This window comes from Solanum stenotomum, chromosome 7 (assembly GCF_019186545.1).
Source record: "Solanum stenotomum isolate F172 chromosome 7, ASM1918654v1, whole genome shotgun sequence".
Taxonomy (NCBI): Eukaryota; Viridiplantae; Streptophyta; class Magnoliopsida; order Solanales; family Solanaceae; genus Solanum; species Solanum stenotomum.
The window spans coordinates 41,115,652-41,135,204 of NC_064288.1; the positions used below are offsets into that span (position 1 = coordinate 41,115,652).

General features: G+C 36.4%; 1 protein-coding gene across 1 annotated transcript; it reads right to left on the reverse strand.

Moving 5' to 3' along the window:
* Positions 1-307: 307 nt before the first annotated feature.
* LOC125870440 (protein DETOXIFICATION 53) lies at positions 308-5,101 on the reverse strand. Its single transcript, XM_049550878.1, has 2 exons — positions 4,919-5,101; positions 308-1,693 (listed from the first exon to the last, which is right to left on the reverse strand). The coding sequence occupies exons 1-2, from the start codon at positions 5,099-5,101 to the stop codon at positions 308-310; spliced, it is 1,569 nt and encodes a 522-aa protein (XP_049406835.1).
* Between the last annotated feature and the right edge of the window lie 14,452 nt (positions 5,102-19,553).

Genomic DNA, 19,553 nt, shown 5'->3' on the forward strand with positions numbered 1-19,553 from the left:
AATGGGAGATCCTAGAGAGGGGTAAAAAAAATACAAAAAGAATCATGCTCATTATAAACCCCCTACACACGAATGACCATGTTGATAAAATAAACAAAAAATGAAACTTCAAACTGTTACTTTCAAAACGTTGGATTTACGCTAAGATAAGTTATTGTTCATGAGCACATGAGATATAATATAACTAAATAAATAAAAATGTGTTCTCTCTAACAACTGAACACACAATTTGTGTTTAGACCATGAAAAGAATAATTAGGTCCATACAATTCAACACATGATCATATATAGTATAGTAGTCAATATTTTAAGGTACTAAGTTGGTTCCAACATCATCCTTGTCTTGAGATGCCTTAGTCAAATCCTCTGCCCTTCTAGCCTGAAGTTTCCAATCTGTTTGCAATAATGTATACACCATCATGAGTAGACAAGAAAATTGAGCAGCCACTAGGCCTAACCATAATCCCCTAAACCCAATGTTGAGTTTGAAAGCAAATACACAGGCACATGGTAATCCAACTAAGTAAAATGCTGCTAAATTTATTCTTACACCCATAGTTGGTCTTGCAGAGCCAGTAAGTGCACCACATGCTGCTGTTTGAGGAGCATTTCCGATCTCTGCTAATCCCAGGATCGGAAGTGCTCCTGATATTAACGCAAGAATTTCAGCCTCATTCGTGTATAATTTACCCCATATTGATTTCATCGCGATGGTTACACCAAATGCTGTGAATCCCAAAGCCATTGCAACAAAAATACCAATAATAGCTGCTAATTTAGCTCTATCAGGATTACCAGCACCTAATTCAGTACCAACGCGTTGGGATATACTCAATCCAAGTGAAAATGGGAATACATAAATAGTCCCCGTTGTTTGTATCAATATTCCCATAGCTGCTACGCACGAATCAGGGTTGTTTAATAATCCACTCAAGAACAGAACAATCTCATACCACCACCATTCCAAGCAAACGGAAAATAAACTAGGTAAAGCCAAACTCAGCAATGGACGCCACCCTTGAAACGTTGAGATAAATGTAACGCCAGCCCATGGTTTTATCGCCACTTTAGACAACAGCAAGTAAAGAAGCAACCCAACATTCATATTCAATGAGTATAAAACCGATGCCAAGGCAATACCTTTAACATTCAAATTCAAGTATGTTACAAGAAAATAGGTTATTGGAAGGTGCAAAATGGTTGAGCACGTAGCGACTAACGTAGCTGGTGTATTTATGTATTGTGTCCTTAAAAAGGCTCTTAAAGGATTCAAATGAGCACTAGCAAGTAACTCAGGAATGGAGAAAATTAAGTATCCTTTAGCAACTTTTGAAATTACTCTATCTTGGCCAAGTCTAAGGAACACATGTTCGACGTTTAGCCATAGAAAAGTGATTGGAACAGTAACGGCTAAGAGAAGTAAGAACATCTTGAAATATGTTTGGGTTAGAACTGACCATCTTTTAGCTCCATAAGCTTGTGAACATATGGGCTCCATGCCCATACAAAGTCCTTTCATTACAGAATATCCTGTTACATTTGCAAAACCAATTGCTAATGAACCTCCAGCTAACTCTGTCTTCCCCATATGGCCCAAGAAAAGCATAGATATAATGTTCTTTGAAAACAAAAGCAAAGTTGTTAAGGCAACTGGACATGCTATTTTCCCAAGTAACAACAATTCTCCACTCACCTGCATTTTCATCATATCTAAAAAATTAGTTTAATTAAATTTCTATCCAACTCTAAAAAATACTTGCACAATTATATGGGATTAGGTAGTTATATATAGATAAATAAATCTCTATGATAGGGATTACTTGGTGACTTGGTAAAAATGGTAACTTCTAAATATCACGCGTTAAACTACGTACACAATACCTCAAATATGAGGGTCCTTTGAAAATAGTTGATAAGATGTGTGTACATGCTACCCTATGTAATAGGAGGCGGAGCAAGGCTTAAGAGTTTGAGGGTTTTAAATTTCAGTGGAGTTTGAACCCACAATTCTAGCGTGGAGAGCATTTCAACAGTCCCTTCCTTACCACTGAGCCATCAATCAGTTTTGTTAGGGGGTTTACAAGTTAATTTACATATATGCTTATTTAATTACTAATACAACTACAATATATCTACAAAAAAGCTATTGGATTCGTCCGAATCCACGAATCCCCACTTAGCTCCACCCCTGTTTATGTTTCTCGGACTCTTTAAAAATATTATCAGGTGCGTGCATGTCGGATCCGTAAAAAATAGTGCATTTTTGAAGTATCCAACATGAGTGTGACAATATTTTTGGAAGAGTCCGAACAACTTAGATGTTTACCTTTCCCAAATCCCACCTATGAATTCTATTGGATATATTATGCGGTTGTTGTGGTAGTAAATTACATAAGTAGCAAGGAAAAATTACACTATTAATATATGTAATTTAAATCCAATGAAGAATACACTAAACACAAGGGTAAAATAATTATTTAATCAAAACTTCGATATATATTGTAATGTGACATATAAAAAGTGATTATCACCGATCATCTTACATGTCACAAAGCTAAATATACAATTATTTAATATTAAGTACTAAAGTTGGAAATTATTTCCTTTTACCAATTCTTTGAAAAAGAAAAAAAAGAAGGAAGAAGAATTGTATAGAGAAAGCGTGCATAAACCCTGAATATGAGTGCACATAAGCACGTGCCCACATATAAATGCCATCCTTTCTGTTTCTCTTATTTCATTTTTCTATATATAAATATAATAAAAATAACCTTTCTTTTTGAATAATTTAAGGACTTAAAAATATTTTTTTAGACGTAATAGAAGATTAAAGAAAGAAAAGAAATAAGAAAAAATGTCACTTTTTTTTTCATTTGATACACTTAATATAAGCAGTTGGTGAAAAGGTAGATTCCACCAAGACTCGTTTAGTTTAATGTCTCTGCACTCATTACCCCGTATGGGTATATCTAAGTTGTTTAATGTGGCAAATGTAAATTTTAGGGCTTTATTTACATTGACATTCTTCAATAAAGAAAAAGAAGTTGATGTTTGATACTCCCTTCATTTTAAAAAAAAAGACATAAGTTAATTTGATACGGAGTTTAAGTAAATAAAGAAGACTGATCATAAATTAAAGTTATGCTTAATGTATCAAAATGTTATTTCATCTTGTGATCTTAAACATGTCACGTAAAAAGTTGAAATGAAAGTGCTGTCATAATAAAAAGGGAGTCATTCTTTTTTAAACGGAGAGAGTATAATATATTACTGAGTACTGAGGGTTCCATTATTTTTGCTTGTACTAACTAGTAGTTCAACATGCTATATTTTAATGAACTAATCTCTATGATTGATGTATTAGGAGGCAGCATGTCTCATTAGGTCTATTTCTGATCAGTTAGTAGCTTGTTAAAATAATACTTCAACCTAGACAGACAAACTAGCCAATAATATTTATTTAGGTTATTAGAAACAACCAACAGAGTCACTATTTTTTTTATTTTTGAAAATTACCTTCTTGTCGATTTCTTTATCCAAAAGAAGAAGAAAGAAAAATAAAATTGTCTCATTGTCACATACACTCACATCATTAGTGGAATATCTTTTGCATAAAAACCACAAACACATAGAAAGGGTGATTCCAATTAAACTTCCCTATAATTGACAATTACCTAATCGTTAACAGAATCTAGAGATATTATGACAACGATATTACACATACATACACTGGATATTAAACATCTATAATTAACAAAAATAAATAAAAATACTAGAAGGCCCGAAAGAATTGGGCAACACGTAGGGTTGATTGGTAATTTTTTTTTAACACAATATAGTAGACCATCAAAATAATACTAGAGGATAAATATATATATATTTTTGTATATATATATATATGTTAAAATTAATACACACACAATTTTTTTTATACAAAAATAGTGTGCAATATGTATGTTTGATTGATAAATAAAAGGATTTTTTTACACTTCCACTATATAATAAACCCCCAATATAATAGCTCACAAATATATGCTTTCTGTATATTAAAATTAATATCCGTATTTTTATACAAAAATATGGCATATATATAATATATTTGGCTAGAGAATGTAATTATTTTTGGTCTCGGACATAATATCTAAGTTCTAACTTTTCCAAAGAGAATTAAGGCAAACATCTTCCTTGAAACCATTTTTTCTTGCATGTATGTTACTCTCATGCATATAACCCCATGCATAAAATAGGAAACTAAAATTAATTTATTTTAACGAAAAGGAAAACACAAAATTCCAATATGTGCACCTTTAAGTAGTATATATATCCTTAAACTTGAAAAGTAAGGCAAGACAAGGAATAATACAGCTACCACACCTTACGTAGAAAGCAATTATAATTATGCTTTTTATTGTACTAATCCCTAGCTTCCAGTCAATTAAAATTCATAAACCAAAAGAAAAAGAAACCCAAAAAATAAAAACACCTAGATATATAATAATAGAGTCGCCTTTATTTTGTGGTGAAGTGGTAACTCCTGAGTATGGAGTCGCCTTTGTTAGGGAGTGCTTTACTTTCTAATGGCACGAATCCGAATTTAGTCGGAATCTGTGAATATCGAAATGAGAAAAAAAAAGATAGCTTGCTCGTGCTTCTCTCTGGCGTTATTTAAAAAAGAAGCAAATGGAGTTATGGAGCTTTATAACATAATGTTACGTGCGTGCTTTCATGTGTTTGTCTGTGCCTTATGTCTTTTATATTTTCCTTGTCTATGTGTGTCTGACTGTGTTGTTGAATAAATAAAAAAAAAGAATGGTGTGCACCTGAATTACTCGAGTATGAATAACTCTAAAAAAAATACAAAAATAATAATGAGTTCGACTCTAATATCATGTCAGAAAAAATAAGAAAGTGGTCATACCTCATTCACCGAAACGCGTTGGAAAAGTTGAAGAGTACTACTACGAGAGGAATATGTATGAACATATTCTTCTTCCCTTTGTTTTACCGTCAGCTCGATGTTGGCAGCAGCTGCAGCCATTTCATCACTTGTGATACTTATGATATCATCACTTTCTTCTCTAGATTCATTCATGGTGCACATGACTCGATCAGGATAGAAAGACGGTTTTCAATTGACCAATGAGATACCTTAAAATGATTTTCCTAGTAAAAAGGAACAAGAAGAGAAGATGGTATATGGAGAAATGAGAAGTTTGGAACAGGGAATATATATACATACACATTCCTAGCTTGGTCCTTATTTATATACTAAAGTTTGTGAGAAATTATATTATCTTGAGCTCTTACAAGTGACTTTAACAAGCGTTGCAAGGGTAGCCCAGAATGATATATTAGGGACAGGTAAACTATATATTATAAAAATTTCTTGTATTCGTACAACATTATGCGTATTAAGTAAAAAGTAATCTAATTAATTCTACTAAACATCCACTAATTGAGTGCATTCTTCACTTGGACTCTGGCTTAGCTGTAGGATTAATCTACAATCCTATTTTATACTCCATCTGTTTCAAAAAGAATGACGTAGTTTGATTTGGAACGGAGTTTAAGAAAAGAAAGAAGACTTTTTAATCTTGTCGTTCTAAATTAAAGTCATGTCAAATGTACCAAAATGTCCATTAATCTTGTAGCTTTAAACATGCCACGTGGAAAGTTAAAGTTAAAGTGTTGCCAAAAAAGGAAAGAGGTCATTCTTTTTGAAACAGACAAAAAATGAAACTAGGCCATTCTTTTTGAAACGGAGGGAGTATATATATAAATATAATTATACATATTTTCCTATACCTTTTTTTTATTATCCCTTGCTTGTCCCCCTTTATGTCTGCATCATCATCGTTTTGACCATGAAACATTCCTCAATATTTTGCTCTTATCAAGAACGTATAACCCTATAGCTGCTTCACTTTAACATTCATCATCTAGTCACTTTTTTCACATAATTTGTTCTTTGTTGGAAAATATGTAAACTCATTTCTCATTAGCAGAGGCAAAACTAGGATTTCAACTTTATGAGTTCTATATTTTTTAATGGTACTTTTAAGTGATAATAACTGAATTTTAAATTTAATATTTATATGTATTTAATGAATTTGTTTATATAAGTACACTGTTTGAGCAAAATCTATTGGGTTCACTGAACTGACATGTAGCCTACTAGCTCCGCCCCTGCTCATGAGGTATGCAAAACTCTTAGAAAGAGCTTTATAATTCCTAACCTACTTTATCCATGTTCATAAGGTTGTAGTCTGAACTTCTCAATGTTCAAATACAATCGCTATAGACTTCTCCATCTTAAATCAACCTATGTATCGCTCGTAGTTTAGCTCATCGCGTCACTAATTGGAAGCAGAGGCGGAGCTAGGTGAGGGTTCATGGGTTCGGATGAACTCGGTAACTTTTTCGTAGACTCTATATTTATACTAAAAAATTCATTAAATATATATGTATATTAAATTGTGAACCCCTAACAACATTGATTAATGGTTTTTAACGAAATTTAGAACCCCAAACTCTTAATCCTGGTTATGCCACTGATTGGAAGGTTATAATATTTCATTATTTAAAATAATTAACAAAACCAATAAATACGATCATTTGAAATAAAATTAATGTATATAGTCACTCTTTCCGTGATATTTTATTTTAAAAAATCTAAGCAGCAAAAGTTAACAGGTGACATAGTAAATTAAAGTATAAAATGTTAATCACGGTAATATTTTATTATTTTTATTCAAAATAATGATACTCTCACAAAAAAAAAATCCGTGCTCAATCACAAAACCTTCAAACCAAAATTTTCATGCTCTATTTATCATGTATGTCTAACCAACAGATTCTGCACTTCTTATATGTATGATATTAGAACCTAGCTAAGAGTTATCAGTAGACAACAAATCATCCATGATGGAAAGCAGCTATGGCCTATGAATGATGTAGAATTTGAGGAACTTCACCTAAATCACACTTGAGATATATATAGTTGACTTACCACCAGGCAAAAATGTTTCATCTTATAAATGGATATACAAAATTAAGCACGATTGGTGGTATGGAGGGATATTCGAAAATGAAAAATTGACTACAATGAGATATTTCACTACTTGTGTAGATGAACATAATAAGATGTTTGTTGGCATTAGCTAGGAGTGTCAAATGTGCGGGTTGAGTTGAAATTGAAGATATTTAATTAAATGGGTTGAAATAGAAATTGGGTTGTGTCCTGACCCGTCCAAATTTACTTCGGGCTCAAATGTGCTTAAAAACGGGTTGAGTCTTGACCCGCTAAATCTCAATAATTTTGATATATTATTATTTAAGTTTTATAACCACAATTTGAATTTCAACTCAAGAAAATTTTAAAAAAGAAGTTACAAATAGATAGGAACTCATATATTTAATATAGAACATACATTACATCAATGCAAATAAAGAGGCTTAAAACGGGTTGAAATTGGAGATTAAATTGGGCTCAATTGAGGAATATTCTCTTAATATGGGTTAACACTTGAATGACTTGAGATTGAACCCATATCAAATTATCTTGATTCCAACCCTTAAAATTGTGGGCGAATTACCTATAGTTGGGCTCATTTTTGACAACTCTAGCAGTAGCAATGAGAAAAGACCAAAAAAGTTTATAATTAAATGTTAACAATGCATTTTTTAAAATTAAAATCTAGAAGAGGCAGTACAAGGAAAATCCATATTAAACTTGTTTCCTCTTTTCCTAGCTAGTCATGTCTGTTGTCATACCTTGAGCCCTACATCTAAGACGTGATCGGTATTCGATGGCATAGCTGGCCCGAAGGTACTCATAACATGAAATTGAACATGAGCATACATTTAGACATAAGCGAAAACATAGTTTAAAAGTATCCAGAGATACACGTTTTATAAAAGAAGACACTTTGCATAAAATATAAGTCGTAGAACTGAAATCATTAAGAAGGGACGAATATCCAAAGTGAAACATAACCATATATCTATATCTGAAACCTCTAAACATAGCTAAAAAATGTCTATCGGGACAAGGCCCCTAGTATACCTTAAACGTATAAACATATAAAGTACTCAAAATATGTAGACTAATCCCCAAAAAATAGAGAGGGTCAGGGCTCACCAATAGCAGAATATATGGAACCTAGCAAGTGGCCTGATCATGTGTCTGCATACCTGAGTCAACATCAATAAAAATATGCAGTGCCCCTGACCAAAGGGACATAAGTACATATGGAATATTAATATATGCTAAATGGCGGAATGAAACATAACGTACATATAAGATCAATAAAAGAAGCTAACATAGTCATAATCGTAACATATGAAGATTAATAGATGAGGTCGTTAGATTACCTTAAGGATATCCTTTCATCATATTTTAGTTCTTTATGGGATTCTAATAGTGTAACTAACATAAGCCACCAAGCAAGCACATGGAGTCTATTCTTGGTCCGATCAGATAAGCCATCTCATACCTTACCAGGTATGAGAAATTGATGTACATATCATGTGGATCCATAACTAATCCTTACCAGGGTCATAAAATAAGGAGTGTCCCGAACGCGATCCTTAACATAGGTCGACAAATGTAGTTTCGGGCATTCATCATTTAGACTCATGCATTCAAGCTTCACCCTTAGGGCCTTGACATACATAGATCATCATATTGGCTTTACTCTCAAAACCCTAGTGATCAACATTCATGACTACAAGCCTTACCCTCAAAGATTTACTTCTTAAAATCATCATACATACCTAGATTTCAAGGCATTCTATTCACATTCTTCATTATCAAGTGATTCTAGTCATAATTCATCATAAAGGTTCATCTTCAAGCTTTACTATTCATGATCCATCATATATAATATAATCTAATTCAATTCATGTTTAAATGTTTATATTCTTGAACAATTACTACTCATAACATCAATTCTAGAAGGTCATCTATGAATCCTGAATTTCACCTTCCATGGCATAAACCCACATAACTTCAATTTCATCATTAGACTAGGGTTAGACATGGAAAACATATAATATCTTCATAATACGATAATTCAATACTAAATCAATCATGAACATGTACTATCCACTCAATTGGAATCATACTCAACACTACCCACAATATAAGAAGAAACCCTAGCTAGAATTGACGTTTTTCTTCACAATTGGGGGAAATCTAGGGGGACCAATGGATGAATAAGATATCATACCTTGATTATAAATCCCTCATACTTCTTGCAACAATGGATGATTTTGACCTAGATTGCTTTTCTTCTTCTTCTTTTCTTCATAGAGAGAGAATTTATTGGAGGGAATTTAGGTTCTTTGGTGAATCTAAAATAATGATTTGGATCCATCTATTTAGGGGTCTATTAGATTTATATAGGTGGTATAATTACTAATAAAATTACCCCTTAATAATTAACTAATTCTAGAATATTCCCTAAGTCCCCAACTTAAAACAACTTGAAGCCAACACTGCCCAACCCATGAGAACCCAACCCACGGGCCGTGCTGGTCAATCGTGGGTGCTGTCCTTGGGTCTACTTTAGGGGTCTTGACCCACAACCCATTCCCATGGGGCGTGGGTCCACCTACGGGGCTTGAATCCCATCCGTAGGTGGACCCTTTTTGGGCAGATTTTAGGGATTGTTTTGGGTCCCTCTCAAGGACCCATGGTTGGTCCATGGGGGGTCATAACTTGATGCCCTAACCCTAAAACATTCACTCTAAGTATGTGAAGTCATATTTACGATTCTAACCCTCACGTCAAACTCTATAACTCTCACGTAAAGCTCTAGTTAAGCCTACTAGTTTCCAGGTGTAACGGGAAAACATAACCTGCCTTGGTATTCTAATACACCGTATTCCCTTTGTTCCAAGGCAATCCTTTGCTTGTGAAATTCTTACTTTAAATAGAGCAAGATGGGGTCATTTTTCATCTTCTCTTTTACTGTCATCACTAGAGATGATTCTGCTCCATTGTGAAAAAGAACACTACCTTCCTCTCAGTGTAAAAGAAAAACCCCCAAACATGCAAGCCTATGATCTTCCTTAGCCAACTCTTTCTGATCCTCCTCTTCATGAGTGGTACTTCACATAGATAATCTACTAAGGGCATCAACAACAACATTAGTCTTACCTTGGTGGTGGAGTACTCCTATTATAATCCTCTAGCATTTTTAGCCATCTTCTTTGTCTAAGGTTCAAATCCCTGTAATTGAAAATATACTAGAGACTGTTGTGATCACTGAACATATCCATATGCATGCCGTAGAGATAATGACACCATATTTTCAATGCAGATAGTATAACTGCCAAATCAAAATTGTGAGTTAGATAATTCTTCTCATTGGTCTTAAGTTATTAGGAAGCATATGTTATAACTTTATCATTATGCATCAACATGCAACCAAGTCCCACTTTTAATGCATCACAATAAACAACAAAACCTGTTGTACAACTCTTGTAGGGTCAAGACTTGAGAAGTAGTCAAACAAGTTTTCAATTATTGAAAGCTTTTCTCACAAGCCTCAGACTATTGAAATTTAGGCTTCTTCTATGTCAACTTAGTCAAAGAGCCAGAAATATATGAAAAGCCTTCTACGAACCTTTTATAATAGAAATCCAAACCCAAGAAACTCTATATATTAGTCGAGGTTGTAGGTCTGGGCCAATTCGTAACAACCTTAATTTTCCAAGAGTCAACTTGAATACCTTCGCTGGATACTATGTGGCCTAGGAGTGCTACTGGCTTTAACCAAAATTCACACTTAGAAAATTTAGTAGACAATTGTCTATCCTTAAGGGTATGGAGAACATTTCTAAGGTAACCAGCATGTTCTGCCTCACTACAGAAGTAAATCAGGATATCATTTATGAAAACAAAAAACAAACATGTAGAGGTATTGTTTAAAAACTCTATTCATGAGGTCTATAAAATTAATAGGAGCATTGGCTAGTACAAATGACATAGCGAGAAACTCATAATGACCATATCAAGTTTGAAAAGGTCTATTTGGAATGTCACACTCTCTTACCTTCAAATTATGGTATCCAGATCTAAGATCAAACTTAGAGAAATAGGTGGCACATTGCAGTTGGTCGAACATGTCATCAGTTTTGGGAAGAGGATACCAATTCTTTGTTGTGACCTTGGTGAACTAGCAATAGAGGATACACATTCTGTGGAAACCATCTTTCTTACACACAAAAGGACAGGAGAACCCATAGGTGAAACACTACATCTAATAAAACCCTTCTGAAGGAGATCTCTTAACTTCTCTTTTATTTCTTTTAACTCTACTAGAAAAATTCTATATGGTGGAATAAAGAAGGATCGAGTGTCTTAGAGGATATCAATTGTTACACCTCAGAAATTGGAAAGTCGAATTGAAAAGGAAAAAGTTCAGATTTCTGGCACCAAAGCAAGTTCTACAAGTCCTATCTTCATAATGTAGGACACCCTAGGTGTCTTAAAAAGGAGGTCATAGACCAGAGTTGAGTTTTAGGAAGTTCAAGTTTCTGAAGTTTGACCTACGAGTAGCTAGAACGAACTGTAGGAAGTTTGACACATTGTATGACTAATCTGTAGGGTTGATTCAGAGAAATCTATTCAGACCTTAGTCTACCAGAAGTTTTTGACGGGTCGTAGTAGCTTCCACGGGTCATAAAAGGGTCTCGTAGAAGGGATATAGACTAAGTGAAATTTTGGACTTGAACTTGGATTCTACTAGAGAGGTCTATGGATCGTATATAAAATGACGGACTGTAGAAACGGTCTTGTGGGAAGTTGAATGAATTTTGGGTTTCTGAAGTTTGTTCTACGCTTGATCGGTATCGACTGTAGAAAGTTCTAGGGACCATAGGTCCATTTGGTAGTTATTTCTTAAGGTCATTTGGATCTTTTCCTATGCATTTAGTGCCTATACTATGTTGTTTTGTCCCTAATTTGAAGTCCTATTACTACCCTTCTATTCCCAATCTACCCAAACCCTCTCATTCTCTCAAATTCCCAAATCCCATCCAAGTTCATCCCCACCAAATCCTCTCAAGTTTCAAGGAAAAACACCTAAGGCTTCAAGCTTCAAGTCTCACATTCTCCCATTGAGTTCCAAAAGATCTCAATTCTCCAAATTCAATTTTACCTAATTAGTTAGTGTTTCATGTGATCTTCATATGTATTAGTTGATTTTGATTTAATTTTTTAATTTCAATCTTCCTATGCATGTTTTAATTAAACTACATGATTTTTTATTTCTTTCTATAGGACCCATGCATTATTCATGATTTTGACTATGAATTATGAAGATATGAGTTTATGAAAAATCTATGAACTCATGAATATCATTTATGAAAGACATGCATGATTCATGATTTACAGAATGTTTATGATCTAATGTTGCCTTTAGGTAAGCATCAATAATACTGTTCAAGGATTTTTCACATACTAAGAAATCATGATCGGTAAAAAGTTTTCTCTCATGTGTATGATTTATTATTTAAGAAGTTACTCTATGATGTTTTAAGTTTATATTAGTAGCTTAATTATGCTTCTTCATATATGATGATATGTTATGAATTTGACTTGTTTGTTGGGATTTTTACCTAGCACTGATAGGATATTGAGATGGAGGCTTTCCCGCTAGTAGAGCCCGGTTCTCTAGTAGAGATCTCCTTATTTTTAACTACATGCCACTGTAGGATTTGTCTTAGAAATACATAACTAGTGGATCCACTTGAGCTAGAAGTTTATGGTCCTTGCCTTGGCAAGTAAGGACATCTTTGTGGGAGTAAGACACCAAATTCCATGTTATTGCTCACGTAGTCTATGTCGGTTAACGATAAATATACCATTAAATGAATCAAGTTACTTTAAAAGTTTTATAAAACATTTCACTATGATTTTAGGATGTATTGACCATGTTTATGATTCACGATTCTTCTTTCAAGGTTTTACTATATTTTAGCTTGATCATGCATATCAAGATTTACTTTATGTCCTCTTATGATCATATTTTGAGTGTTATTGCATATCCTTTATACTTAGTACATTCCATTTACTAATGCATAATTGTGCCTACATTGTCTCTAAATGTAGGGTCCGATGCTTCTCTTTTCCTGCTCATGGCTAGTGTTCGAGTGCTTGATAGTTGAAGACTTGGTGAGTCCTCATGTTTCGAGGACCATGTCACCTTTACATTGTTTTGTTGTGTTTTATTTTTCATATGGTATGCGTAGTGTACATGTGATGTAACACCCCGTAAATTAGTGAGTTGAACTAGTGAGTTCTAGAGCCTTTCGTAAGAGTTTTGGTGTGTTATATGAGGATTAAAATCTAATGAAATGGTTCCCGTATTTAGAATAGGAGTTTTAGGGGTTAAACGTCTGGGTATGGCTCCCCAAGGACCACCCAAGGGGTCCTTGAGGAGGACCCCAGCACTGCCTGATACGGTCAAATTACACCTCCCTAAAGAAGCATAAGCGATCGTTATCAAGTAAAGAATCCAACTTTAAGGTTGGGGTCGATCCCACGAGGAAACTGGTTTAGACTTAACTTTAACTTACACTTATATTCATTTAGTCAAAGTACTTCCAGAAACAAGTAATAAAAAGGGGGGATTTGTGAAATAAATTGTAAGAATTCAGTAAGTAATCAGTAAACAAAAGTCAATTTTTGTTGTTATCAAGATGAGAAAATTAACTAGGGTATACGTGTTCACCACAAGCTCATAACTCAGTAATCCTAGTAATAACAATCCTTTCCTAGTGTATTACATGCAAAGTGATAAGTTATGTATCTCTAAATCCTTGGTCCGACATCTAAAGAATTTCACCCCGCAACTTGGTCTGGCTACGTGTGTATAATTTACTAACCCTTACCTTTACCTAATATTAGACATCATAATCGATGTTTGGCTTAGTTATTACTTTGCACCAATCGACACTAGCCTATTAGATAGTATCACACTAAATCTATGTTGATAATTCTTTTCTTGTTGATTACCTCCTTGGTCCGGCAAGTAGCAACAAGGCGAGTTCTAATGCGTGCACTCGTTAAAAAGACTTTTGAACGAAAGAATTATCAATGCGTGCAAAACACTATTCAAGAATTGCTTATTTACTATTCATACTTTGTTAATCGCTCATGGATTCCACAACCCTAGTTGTGGTGTTTAGTTACCCATAATCATATGAACATAATTCATTGTTTTAGATGAAAGAATTATGAACTTACGTTGTTGAGAAAAATAAACCTAGAAATTCAACTCGAATTTCAAACCAAATCTTCAAAACTAACCTTTGGAAATCAAGAATTGCTAGGGTAGCAAAATTAATTCCCGAGTCACAAAGTAAAACAAAAGTAATAAAGTCTAACCCCTAAAAATGAGGTTTACATGCCCTATTTATAGAAAACAAGTCCTAAATTAAAAAGGAAACAAATTAAGAAAAGTTTGTTCAGGCACGCGTCTTTATTCCACGAGATTGACTCACGGATCGTCAACGGATCTATGGTCCGTGAGTCCCTTTCGTTAGCCAGGACTTAGAAAATATTTTAGCCTCTAAAAATCAGCTTCTTTGAAGCAAACGACGGACTTGCGGTATGGACCGTAGATCGATATACGATCCGTCAATCCCCCTCCGTGGCTCCACACTTAGAATCTTCAAAAATCAGGTACTGGAACCTCCGCAGTATCAATCTACGGATCAACAGTACAGTCCGTAGATCAATCTACGGACCGTGAATGGCCACTGTGGTTCCACACTTGGTCAGTTTTCCCTGATTTGCATTGCCTGCTAATCTACGTCCATCACCTATGGAGCGTCAGTGGACCTACGGTCCGTAGATCACCTCCGGAGATGCCCTTTTCTGTATTTCTTTCAGTTGTCTCTTTACTTCCGCGCCTGAGCATCTTTCCTGCAAAAATATGATAAAAACACATAAAAACCAATACAAAAAGGCCCTAGACACACATAACTTGTAAGTGAAATGTATTAGAAATACTGTAAACTCACGGTATATCAACACCCTCAACTTCAATTCGTTGTTTGTCCTCAAGCGACGCCCTAAGACTCTAAACGACACTTGTATAGAAACAAGCATTTCAAGCACAAGCAATCACATGGCTCTCTACCCCACTCTCTTTTCAGGTACAAAATTTGTTCTCTTAGACTCGACAATCTAATTCATGCAGATCAAACCATGACATTTATCGACCAACCAACACATAACATACATTGTTTCACTATCACCAAGGTACCAGCTTTCCGACAACATAACTAGTGCCCTTACTTCAAACGAAATCCCTTTTCTTTCACACAATGACTTATGAATTTGAGTACAAAGATTCATTCAACACTCACACTCAGAAATAACTTCAAGTACAATTAGTGCTCAGTACCATAGGCTTGCCCTTATTTTCGCTGCTTAGACTTTCCAAACTAGACTCTAGGATCACTGTAGGACTTTTTTGGCTTGTAACGTAGGCTCAGGGTCAGGTGTGGTACATTTGGGTGCTTCTTAGTGACTTTCTGCCCTCTTTGACATTACATTAGGCTTTCAACCTCTTTTTGCCCTATTATTGCCATCCTACCGTTGTACCTTCTTTCCTTTGATTTTCTCTTCAACCATGGATGTGACTTTAGACTTTGTAGCCCCTTTTTTATTTTTATTTTTTATTTTTTATTTTTTAGCTTTCAACAAGTCACATCCTTTCCTCTCTTTTTTAACATCAAACTCTTTTCATACCCATTTTTCTTTCAGTTTCCTCTTTCATAGCCACCCTCAACTTTATCGTTTTTCCATTGGTTGAGGTGCACAATACCCAATATCGGGTCAGGGCCAAGATTGAAGTGACTTTTTACATTTGCCACCCTCAACTCAGGCTTTTGGCCTAAGTCGAGGTGCACATGTCCAAGGAGGGACTGGGGCCAACATAGTCGATTATGGGAAGGTCAGTTCGAGTTTAGAAAGAAATGATTTAATTTTAGGCCCAAAGCATTTGGATCAAAGGGAGCATTTATTTCATTTGGTTGGATCCTTCTTTTAGGCAATTTGCGGACTTATCAGAACAAGGGCCTATGATCACTTCCTAACCTCTAGATTGAATTGTCTTAGCAGGACTAATCGGGCAAGTTCTAGTTTTGCACAAAAACTGTTTGAACAATCAAGTATTCTCACACACTCTTGGCGCATAGTTTCATTATCAGATTACCAGATTATGCAGTTCAAGTTTCAGCTTAAGTCATGCCATCAAGTTGATTCATTATCATGTCATACTCAGAGCCAACACATTCAACTTGTCTTAGCCTACCAAGTCTATCACACATCACAAAATTTGGACGGGTATATTTTTCATAAGCCATCATGCTTCATTTCTTTTTCATGCTTCTATACATACAATCCTAACACATGCCGGTTCAATAAAAATTAAACAGTCTCTTTGGGAAAAAGAACACAGGCAAGAAAATCCCAAGAGAGGATTTATGAGTTGGGTTACTCAGACTTTACCCTATCACTCACAATCCATTTACCCCACCCTCAACAAAAATAGATGCGATTGTCCCCAATGCATAAAAAAAGTAAAAGATAATGGATTGGGTGAAGCAAACCTGTGGCGCATAGCACCGAAGAATCATGAACGAGCGGGTGTGTCCGATTTCCTAGAGCCCGTTGGAACAATAGTTGGTCACCCTTAGTAGTGCCCACATCATCCATCATAGCACCATAAGTGGTGCTCACAATGGCCCTCACAACAGGCGGGACCTCTACAACTAGGGCAGAACTCGATACCCCTGCAACACTCTCACGCACCCTTCACTGGAGAAACTCTTCATTTAAAATCGAAGCCTTCCTAGCCTCCTTCTCCTGCCTATGCTGTCTCTTTTGAGCTTTTTCCTCCTCAGTGCGACTAGAACGGTGCCTCTTACCTTTGGTATGTGTAGGAGCAGGCTCCTCCTCGGCGGTCCTAGTGAATAAGGCATCCAACACCGTATCATTAGCCAGTGCAGTAGGTGCAGCCTGAGGCTCAACTGTAGGGGTGGCAAGAATGACATCAACGTCGGCCCGGAGACTGGCTAACTTAGCATGAAAAAAGGATAGATCTATGGCCAGGGCTTGTCGCTCGAGGACTCGCAATTCAAAAACATTAATACTCTTATTAACGGCCTAGACCTTCTGGTCCATCATGCCCTCCATCCTTCGCTCCATTCTGGCCTCGAACTCGGCTATCGACTTTTGCATCCAAGGCTGGATGTGATGTAACAATGTGGCCATCTAAGCCTCTAATTTCTGTACTCTGGCCAACGGGACAACAGTAGCTCCTAACTGTGGTGTGGACCAGGATGAACTAGGAGCCATACTAGCGGCCTGGGAAGAGGAGGCCGGGACAATGTCAGAGTGATCTGGTATAATGGAGTCACCGCCCTATGCCTGCCCCACCGTGTATGCAAGATCTGCGCCCAAGGGAGGTACCTCAACTTAGGGCTCTCTGCGAGGTGCCACCACATTTGCCTCATCTCGAATGAGGCCTATATCCAAAGTCCCTATTTTATGCATCAACCTATCACAAGTCCAAATCGGCACGTCCTGCACAATTGGAAAATCAAACATGGAAAGGGGTAAGTAATGGAGGTCTTGAATGCCCTCTCGTGAATCTCTGCCAGCAGCATACGGGCAAAGTCAATCTCCACTCCTTCTACTAGTGCTGCAACCATGACAACTCTGTCCCAAGTGAGTTGGTTGTCAGCCTTTGTAGGCGACACCCTGTTATACACCAACAACCAGAAGAACTTGGCTGCAAAATTTTATGTGGCCTTTCGAATACCCAACCGTGGTGTGGTGACCCACTCCGCACGCTCGTCATCAGTAGCAATGTACTTAGCCAACTATAGTATAATAGCCTCTCGCTGCTCAGCATTCCTCTGGAAAGCACCTCTCCGCACGATGTCCCATCTGTAATCAAACTCCGCTATGTTTAGTGACCAAGAGTGACATGTGGTAGGCCCATAGAGAAAACGGCTGATGGTAGCCTGTGATATGTCTACCGGACAACCTCAGACCATAGTGGATGTGAGAAGATCTTGGGCTAAGGGCTTCGATTGCTTGGAGATCGACCCACGAATAGTGGCAACATAGGAGGCATAGAACTCCCGCACAATCTCCTCGCTATAAGTCACTAGGTCTCGAGCCATCCAGTCACACTTGTGAAGGTTGAAAAGCCGGTGAATGTCGGGGACAATGTGCAAGCTCCCTGTGAGGACTCTGCGCTCCTTTGTAACAATTCGGGCCATCATCTCTTTGTCATTAATCATCTTGGCATCCCAATAGATTTGCCATTGGCCCTCAACACACCATTTGTTTGGCTCACCAGCCACTGGAGTAGGGTTCTCATTCCTTGGTATGGGTACTGACTCTGAGATAGTGGCCTTATCAGATGAGGCTGCTTGTTCATTCTGGATGGACCCTGTGGCTAACTTAGCGTTGGACCCCGACGCATGGGCAGACTCTGACCCTGAAGTATGGCTGGACTCAGAGCCCGAAGCATGGGTAGACTTGGAGCTAGACATAGACCTAGTAGCTGACTTGGAAGCATCCCCAGTTGGTGACCCAATCAGTGTGTGCTCGTCATCAGACTGGGAGAAAGTGACTACGTCGGGAATCACCTTCCGGGGGGTGCCTCTGGTGGTTCGGGAATCAACAATAATGGCTATAAGTATAACAACGATAACAACTCAATTACATTGCTCCTAAGCTTTAAGGAAACATGCCATAGGAAGAGAATAGCCTTAACATACCTTTTTCGCTAAATTCACGTGGCCTAAAGACTTTAACTCATAACTCCCTCGATACTACAACAAGGTAGGACCATAATCAACGCACAAAATAAAAGATACCATGACAATACAATAAAAGATATGTATTTCCGTCGCAAATTGCTATTTGCTGCTTATAAAAGCTAGAGTCGATGAAAGAAGGGTCTTACCTCAATCTTAGGTTCGTAATTCACCTCAAAACCTTCAAATATATTCAAACCCCTGCTGTCCCAACTCTAAATTGTGATATGCTACGCAATTGATAAAACAAATTATACCACGATGATGATCCCAACGCGTAGAACAACTTTCGTCAAGGACTTACGTCGAGAAAATCTATATTTCACTTGATCCTAAAAATGGGTTTCTATGTTTTCTTTGTATATTTAGCTTAAAATGAAGAAAAAACTCGAAGAAGAAGATATATACAACTTTCCACCGACCTAGGGCCCCACCTCACGTGCCTGCTTGCGCAGTTCCACGAAAATGCGTATATCTCTCTATTCTGAAGTCGTATGAATGAACGGTTTAATGTGTTGGAAACTAGACTCGTAGAACTTCGATTCGATAGTTTGTGGGTCCCATAACTCTTTATAGATTGGGAGAAAACCTCCAAGACATTTGACCCAAATTTCAGAGAAATCTTTAAGAAGGAACTTACGATAACTTCTGCCAACTTTTATTTTGCCACTTACCTAACTTCAAAACTTGAGATGCAA

Bases quoted from the DNA above. Each gene is read 5' to 3' on its own strand.
- LOC125870440 (XM_049550878.1), bottom strand. From the start codon at position 5,101: ATGTGCACCATGAATGAATCTAGAGAAGAAAGTGATGATATCATAAGT. The intron at 1,694-4,918 runs GTATGACCACTT...ATGAAAATGCAG, and splicing joins AACGCGTTTCGGTGAATGAG to GTGAGTGGAGAATTGTTGTT.